Source organism: Vitis vinifera, chromosome 7 (genome assembly GCF_030704535.1).
Source record: "Vitis vinifera cultivar Pinot Noir 40024 chromosome 7, ASM3070453v1".
In the NCBI taxonomy this organism is placed as follows: domain Eukaryota; kingdom Viridiplantae; phylum Streptophyta; class Magnoliopsida; order Vitales; family Vitaceae; genus Vitis; species Vitis vinifera.
The window spans coordinates 1,811,081-1,819,774 of record NC_081811.1 but is presented as its reverse complement, the minus strand read 5'-3'; the positions used below and the strand labels follow the sequence as shown (position 1 = coordinate 1,819,774).

The 8,694-nt window shown below is 32.7% G+C and overlaps 1 protein-coding gene across 2 annotated transcripts; it reads left to right on the top strand.

The window, feature by feature from the left end:
• The first annotated feature begins 771 nt into the window (after positions 1-771).
• LOC100254563 (probable F-box protein At2g36090) lies at positions 772-4,216 on the top strand. Of its 2 annotated transcripts, none has more exons than XM_002272277.4 (3): positions 772-1,058; positions 1,135-1,224; positions 2,939-4,216. In XM_002272277.4, exon 3 carries the CDS (start codon positions 2,939-2,941, stop codon positions 4,076-4,078), a length of 1,140 nt encoding a protein of 379 aa, XP_002272313.1. In that variant the 5' UTR covers positions 772-1,058; positions 1,135-1,224; the 3' UTR covers positions 4,079-4,216. The 2 variants fall into 2 exon arrangements, with proteins under 2 accessions (XP_002272313.1, XP_010652147.1); XM_010653845.3 differs by having other exon boundaries at positions 793-1,027.
• The last annotated feature ends 4,478 nt before the right edge of the window (positions 4,217-8,694 follow it).

Here is an 8,694-nt window from a genome sequence, read left to right as displayed (position 1 = left end):
TTTCAAAATATAAGATATTTAATAAAATTAAAAGGCTTTTATTATGCTTAAAAATAAATTGGTAAATTTAAAGAAGTATTATTTGAAGCGTACCATCACAATGCATTTAATGGTCCCATAAATAGACAAAGACTATGATGTGTCAAAATTGAATGCAAATAGGCCTAATTCATTTAGAGTCGCAACAATTTTTTTTTTTTTTTCCATGCTTGGGAAGAATAGTTGAGGAAGAGGTTTTGATAGATAACAAAGAATAATCTACTTCAACAAACATGCCCTTAGGCACAATTATACATAAAATAAAAATGATGGACAATTAACTAGAACAACGAGCACCGTAGCGAAACTGATTAAAAATCTCGAAATCGGCCGCATTATAATTACATTCTGGTGAGGTCCATTTTATATCCAAAAGCTGCTCAACAATAGTGGGATAAATGGGAAATGTTGGAGTACATCATAAAATTTTGAGTAGAGTTGTGTCTAAATATTGACTAAATAAGAATATTTTTTGAGAAAGAATTTGAACACTTTGGGGAGGAGTTCGACGAAAAGTTTAATAAATCTAAAATAAATAAATAAACAAATAAATATATGTATATATATATATATATATATATATTATCATTTTTTATGATAAAAATTTTAAAATTTTAATCTTGATTATGAATAAGTAAAATTATTTTTAATTACTTCAGAATGGGGGAACGGTCTTGGACTTGAGGTGGCGAACACATAAACGTGAAGAGGGTTTTTTTTTTTTAACAATTATAATTAGACTTACGTGGCGAGACTCGAATGGTGAATGAAAATCACCGAGCGATACAACCGGAGAGCTGCAAGTTGTGTTGCAGGGCCCGAAAAATCTTGGCGAGAAAACAAGAGAAAGTGACTGATGAACCGATCAATTCATCCGTGTAGATCTGTTCTCCACCCTCAGATGATATTTCTCCCTTCTGGGTTTCCCTTGGTTTTTATTTTTAGTTGCTTCCTGCTCTATAATCATCGAAGAGTCAACCCTCTCTAAGTCTGTGTATTGGTGATTCTCAATCTCTGAGGTGTGCCGAACTCTTATCTTTCTCTCTCATAGGATTACTGATTTTAGTTATTTACATGGGTCTTGGTTCTTTTCAGAAAGGGAATTTGTTTGGTTACTGAGAAATGAAAGGATAAGAAGGCAAAAGGGGATTTGGAAGCTTGCAACAGTTTTCAGCTTAATCTGTGGTAAGATTCCTGAGTTCCATTTATTTTCCTACATTTTCTTGGCTACCAAAGGGGCTGTAGTTGTGGGGCATTGGTAAAATATTGTTATTTAGCAATTGTTCTCTAGCAGGGTGTGGTATTGAAATTTTGGAACTCTATTATGATGATTTGATTTTTCACATTGTTATGTTTCTTATTCTCATCTCTAATGCATTAGAATGAATTCTTTAACTCGAAATCTGGCTGATTTATGTAATTTGTTTCTCGGGTGGGCTTTGAATTGCATCTTCTCAACTGAAATTGATGCCTATGTTTGTCCCAAAACTAAAATCAAATCATAGTCCACTTTGGGGGAGCAGAAATCTGGCTGTTTGCCTCTGTGAATTTTGGATTTTCTTGGGTCACCAAATGTCTGCTCAAATGTGTTAGACCTTGGAAAAATGGAAATGGTGAAAGGGGGGAAAACAGCGAGCTGGAAACCTCAGTTAGCTCACTTCGAAGTAACCAAATCCAGAGAGATAAGGGTCCAAATTAAAGTGATTGTTTGATTTGATTCCAAGCTGCACAGCATCTATGAGTATAATATCAGCTAATAATTTAAATTAACCAAGTTTGAATACAGACCCAATGACAGATTTAAACTTGATGGCTTTTCTTATTCTATTGCGAAGTTAAGAATGTTTATGATATAGTATATTACATATGGTTTATTATCATCAGATTATGGTTCCTTCTTCTCATTAGATCTAGTTCAGAACTGAAATTATACCCCTGGATATGGAATTGAGTCAAATTTGGACTAACATGGATCAGATCTGAAGCTTTGGTAGCCCAAGGTTTATTGTAGCAATAGCTGTAGGCTAGTCAGTGTTGTAGGTTTATTTATCATTACTAGTTATTGCAGAACCTTTTTGAGTTGCAAGTACAAAATTCTATGATTCTATTGTCTGTAAATTATATCTTAAATTAGTTATTAGGTAGGGATATGGCACGAGGAGGCTCAAAATTTCAGTCTGCTACTCTTTACTCTGACCTCAACAATGCTAATGGCTTGTTTGTAATTGGGATAAACCACTTACTGGTATATGATTATTGGTTGGTCAAGAAACAAGTCCATAAAATGTGCACAGCACTTACCATGTTAAGATAGATGAATTGTGTCTTGTGATCACAATTTCTTGACTTCAGGGAAAGAGCATTACTGAAGATCTTGACAAGTTATACATTGTCATGTACTTATATTTTTAAATGTTTCAATGAAAAAATTGATGTGACCTCTAGTTGAGACTTTTGAAGAAAAGGAATAGGAGGGTATGAGAACTATGCCTTTGCACTTAGCTCAGTGAATTTTTAGGGGCCAGAACAGAAGAAGTTTTTGAGAAATTAAGCTTTTGGAGATGAATTAGTTTGGTCATCGAATCTTTTGGGAGGTGAATGTGGACATTTTGGATTTTATTGATATGATAGGAGTGCATGAGGGCTGTTTCTATGGTTATGTTCTTCTTGTTTTTTTCTTTTTGGTTTCTCTGTCTTCTTTCTTAGTTGGCTGTAACTTATACATGTCCTGAAACTGTTCACTCCTTTTGCTGCCTTTTAGTTCTTCTTACCTGTAAAAGGTTGTGCTTGGATCCTGATTTTGTTTGCATGTTCTGTGATCATCAGGATGGTTTCTTTTTTATGGTTGTCTATCTTCTTAAATTTACTGAATATCTTTTATGTGCTTTTTTGTTTTCAGATGATCACAGGACTGGCAATGTCGGTTGCACAGGTTGACAGTATGGCTCCCCTGAGCAGTGATATCTTCTATGATATATTGAGGCGTCTTGATGGCCTAACTTTGGCTAGTGCAGCCTGTGCTTGTGCAGCATTTTGTTCAATCTCAAGAGAGGAGAGATTATGGGAAAATGTATGTTCTTCTATGTGGCCTTCAACCAACAGAGAAGATGTCAAAAGTTTAATTTCATCTATCGGTGGATTCAGAAAGTTCTATGCAGATTGTTTTCCCCTCATAGTAAACAAGGAAGTTCCTGAATTTCAATGGAATGATTATCACGGGTATCCTGAAGAATGGAGTGAAGCTGAATATTATGGTGACATGGATGATTTTGAAAGTATTTCACCTTCGGATTTTGTTTCTATTGTGGATATCAGGTATAAAGATAAAACTATCTGCTCAAAAGTCCTATGGGGCATTCCAAATGCAAATGGCTTCAATGGTTGGTTTGACAACTGTCCATTTCGGATTGATCTTCTTACCTATTCTCCCAGTGATGATCACCAGGAAGATGAAGTTACCCTTTCAGTTTCTGATGGTCTGCCACCAATTTCATCTATGCAAAGAGAAAGGAAAGATGGGAAGCTTTGGTGCGAGCTCCGTGATGGAATCCGACTTAGTTGGATTGTCTTGAACCGGAAAATAAAGCAAGCTGCTAATCTCTCTAGCTGGAGCCCTCTTGGTGGACAAAGACATTGGCCAACAGACAAGGATTTCTTGATACGTTTTGGATCTGTAATTCCTGCCAAAGACATTCTTCCATGTCGAGTAGTGGAGTGCATCCTTGTCATGAAGTTCAGAGTGATCCATACTGAGGGAGACGGTGTTCAGACGACTCTCAAGTTAACAGAACTAAGCATGCAATTGGAAGACATGGAAGGTGCTCATGTTAATGGAAGAAACAGTTTGCTCATCCTTAAAGAAGCACTGAGCTGTCATAGGAGCAAAAACTACGGTGAATTTCTCGAGTCTTGTAATTTGTACTCAAAAGTGCAGAATGAGTTGAAAGAGGAGAAGATGAGGATTGAAAGCAGGTTAGACAAATTCTGTATATTAAGTGGCATAGTTGCATTCATCGCATTTTGCTACTACATTTTGTGATATGCAAACGAACCACTTGTTTCCTGACAATGTTTTCTGTAAATGGTTTCTTATCTAACAAACCGTCTGTGTCTGTACTCTAGCTGTAAAATTCAATTTTGATCAATTAATAAGAAGTCATTTCTCTTATTCCATAAATCTAGCATGTAAACGAAGCCCATTTTGTGAATTAGCTTCTTAGATTGGAAAAAAAAGAACAAGGAACGTGTTTGAAGGAGATTAATTTGTTTTTATTCTTGTTTGCTTTTTCCCTTGATTGTTTCTTTGGTTCTTCCCTTGATTGATATGTTCAATTATAACACAATCATGGATACATGTAGAATTCTGTGGAAAGTCATATGTATGGATTGTTTGTTTCTCCTGCTGAACTTTTATGCTGCTTTTCTTAGCCTAGTCTGTTGCTTTTGAGAATGTTGTGTGTTAATATCTCAGAGTCTGGACTATTCCTTCCATTGTCCATACATACCAGTTGGTTCCATGAAAGCGTCACTTTTTTCATTGATTGACAAATTGCCTTATCTTTTCGGTTGTTTGGTCTAAAATCCCAGAGGATCTTCCATCACAAATCAACACTATCAGATCGCTATATGAGGTTGAAGCTCATGGGTCCCTCTGTGACCCACATTTTGCCTACTATTGGTGCACCATTAGTGAGTCTTGTGCATCCCACATAACATGTCTGATAGGCTCTGTTCACCATGACGGTGTTGCCGTGCTCTAATGGGAAATATAAATGGGGTTGGTCATGGTTCAAGAGTTGGTTCCCAGCCGTTAAGTTTGACCTTTGATGATAAATTCAAAATCCAAACACATCCCTAGATATTATGCGGCCCTACAAGGATTATATACAGGGCATCCCATATGTCTCTTTGTGAATTCCTTGTTGAGGGTCCAACCGTGCCAAACCTGCAAAAGGTTCTTCATGGATTCCACATATGAAGAATAGACTACGTTTATTTTTTGCTCTAATGTCCGAAGGAATGCGACCCTTGTGTCTCAAAATCGAGATTCTCCTTTCCTGTTGTAATCGAAAATGTATAGAGGTTTTTAATGCCACATGTTGTATGTTGAATGGCGATTCGTTCTTGACAGAAGCCGGGGAAATTACTCGTGTTCTTTACTTCTTTTAGTGAAAGGTTTTAATGCATTTGCCTCAATTTCCTGATCTGGTTCCAAGGTTTGAAATTTGGGCTTAGAAAAATTTCCAAGTTCATGACTAGCTGTTTCATTCACATCTGAAAAACTTTCCGGAGAAAACAAAATTGGTGCTTGACTTCTTGAATGAAAGACATCGAGCATACTTGTCAAGTGTTACTGGAAATAGGAAACATCATGGGTGTGATTGGAAACTATCCTTGAAAATTGTTTTATTTTTAAATAGAAAATAATTTTCTAATTTAGCAAACACATTTTTGTTTTGAAAATCAGTTGTTTTTTTTTTTTGGGAAAAATTTGAAGTGTTTAGCAGAAGCTCTTCTCTGCATATTAGGGTTGAATGTTTTTGCATTACAAATTTTATAAAGTTTAAAACCTTTTTAAAATGATAAATAGAATCTATAACATTTTTAATAAGCATTTTAGTAAAGTTGACTGCAATTGCCTTGAATTTAATAAGCATTTTAGTAAAATTGATTGAGAAGTGTGGTCCTAATAAGTAGTATATGGTCTTTCAAATCCTGCCATTAATGATATCCTAAATTTATCTAGTATTGGTTGTTGTGGGGTGATCAACACCCTGAGGTTTGGGTTCCCATGAAGAGTTCTAAGGGTTTGACCATAGAAGATTCCTCGATTTAAAAAAAAATTAACTACAATTGCTTGGGTACACAAATGAAAATAACAAAGCTAATATGACAATATATTTCTATTTCTTTTAATTGTTCCTACAACTTTATTTGAATAAATTATATAATTTTTCAAAAAATTGTAAGGTACCCATTTAGGGTTATACAAAACACTATTAAATATAGTTTATATGACAAATGTTTTGAAAAAAAATAAAAATAAAAATGATGCTTATATTAATGAATTTAAACATGGAAAAACATATTTTTTTTTAATTTATTCTTGAAATGTATTATGTATTTTATTGAAAATTTTAACTTAATAAAGATTAAGTATATTTAATCGACACTTACGATAGATATTTAGGTACCTTGAAACAAGAAAGGGTGTAGTAAGCGATAAAATGTTTTAAAAAATTGAAAATAAACATAAATCCGAAAAATTACGAAGACATAAAAGATTTCTTTTGATCGAACCGAGATTGACGGTTGAATACAAGTACATAAGGGAACTTGACCATAAGTACGAATAAAAGTCTACCTTAGTGATTCAATAGATAGTGCGAATGAGAATTCAATGAAATTAATCGGACATTAAAAGCATGGTGCAACTTTTTGAAAGGACTACAATAATATTGGAAAAAAGAAATAATAATGTCATTGGCTCAACTTTGATTCATTTTCACAGCCCATAATGAATTTGCATATTATAATCTTCTTTCACATTCCATGAGGCAGACACGTTGTGGTTTCTGGATTTGAAGCATCATTTCGTGTGGAATCTTCTTGGGTTATATGTCATTGACTTCAACGCTTGTATATGATTGGCCTTTCAGCGAGAAACTCGTGTTGTAGAATTATTACTTGAAGAATTTGTGTGTTTCGTGTTTGGTGGCTGTGAATAATAATATTTTTTTTTTTTTTTTTAAATTTGAAGTGATCGGCTGCAATTCTAAATGCTAAGAGATCGTGGGGATGAAGTGGGAGTTGAATTTGGGGTCTCATTCGTTGGCCTTTGCACGCTCAAATTTTATAATCCTTTCGTCTCCTTCTGAAACTGCTATAGAAAATTAGTTTGATGAAAAATTGTTTGGATGGTGGGAAAATTGAAATCTCTTTTTGGAAATATTTAAATATTGGGTTTTATTTGATTTTTTTTTCTTTTAAAAGTTAAAGTGTTTTCTCAAAAGCCAAAAAAAGTATCGGGAGGTGAAATCTAGAACTTGTTTGTTATATTTTTTGAAATTTGTTTTTAATAATTGTTTTAAATAATAAAAAATAGTTTAAAAAAACATGATCAAGCCCATGTTTTTGTTCATGTATTTTTTTTGTTTTTAAAAATTGATAAAAACAACTCCTATTTATTTTTAAAAAATCGTTATCTATTTTATTTTATTTTTTAAAATTATTTCTAAAAAACAATAACCAAATTTTAAAAAATAATTTTCAACTTTTAAATGTTAAACAAGTTCTTAAATTTTAAAAGTTGTTTGGGTATTAGTAAAACTCTCAACTTTGGTCCGTGAAAAATAAAATTAGTAAATTAATTTTATATATTTAAATCAATTTTATTTAATTTTTATATAATTAAAAAATTAAATTATTTAAGAGTACACCAATTTTTAATTAATTTTAATTATATTTTAAAAGGTAAGTGAAATATTTCAAAATCCTTTTCCTAATTTTTTTTATTATTATAGGAAGATCAATCATTTTCAAATTTAATATGAGACATTCTTTATTTAATTAAAATTTTTGTAATTATCTTATAGCTAATTAAAGCAATTTAAAATTAAAATTCCTAAATAATAATAAAAATATTTGTTAATTTTTATTAAAAAGGGAATTTTTTTTATAATTTATTTTAAAAAATAATATTTAAATCAAATGAGTTGTTTTTAACCTAATGGGACAAATGAAGATCCTATGTAGATTTGGTGTTTGCTGATGAAATCTCTTTGTAATTATATTTCACATAAAGTCAGAAACTAGGAATTTTGCAGGAAAATTTTGGGGATTTGTCAGTTTATACAACTGGCCAGAAGGGCTCCAATTTGTTTAAGTCACATCATTTTCCATCAAAGTCATTTTCCATCCTAATCGTGCTAATCCAAACAGGCTTTGATTTTTCCATTTAAAAATTTTCCATCTGCCGGCCCTGCATTCATTTTCCACCACCCCACCCCTGTGGTCCACAAAAAATTATTTTTCAAAATTAATTGTTGTTTGGATGAGTGGAAAATGACCAAATGTCAAATGAAACACATGCCCTTATCTCTTAAAGAAACTTTAAATAATAATTTTATATGTCCATCCATGGGAAAATTGCCACCTTAAACAAAGTTGATGGTAACCCTAAACCAAAAACCAGCTAGCATTGGTTGGAAAAATTTTGGTTTAACAGCAGAGGTAAGTTATCCCAATTATAGGAAAGCATTTTCATTAGAGCTGGAAAATAATATATTTTTAATATTTATGAAATTATAAAATTCAAAAATAGATTTTTAAAATTACCAAAATACCCTCACCCTATTTTCTTCCTTTTTTTTTTTTTCATTTCATTTATCTAATTTTTAATTTAAGATTTAAATTGATACAAACTAGATCAGGAAATAAAAGCATTTATGGTGAATTTATGGGCATGGGGCTAACTGCAATTTAAATGGTAATGGGTTGTTACAAAGGTGCCCTCTAAAGGAGGTGTAAAATCCAGAAATTAGGCAAGGGATGGAAGGGCAAATTGGGAAGAAAAACGAATTTATGGTTTCCTCTGACCTGGTTGTGACTTGTGACCGCTGTATATTTGTTGGATTTGGGGTTTTAGCCCACGTT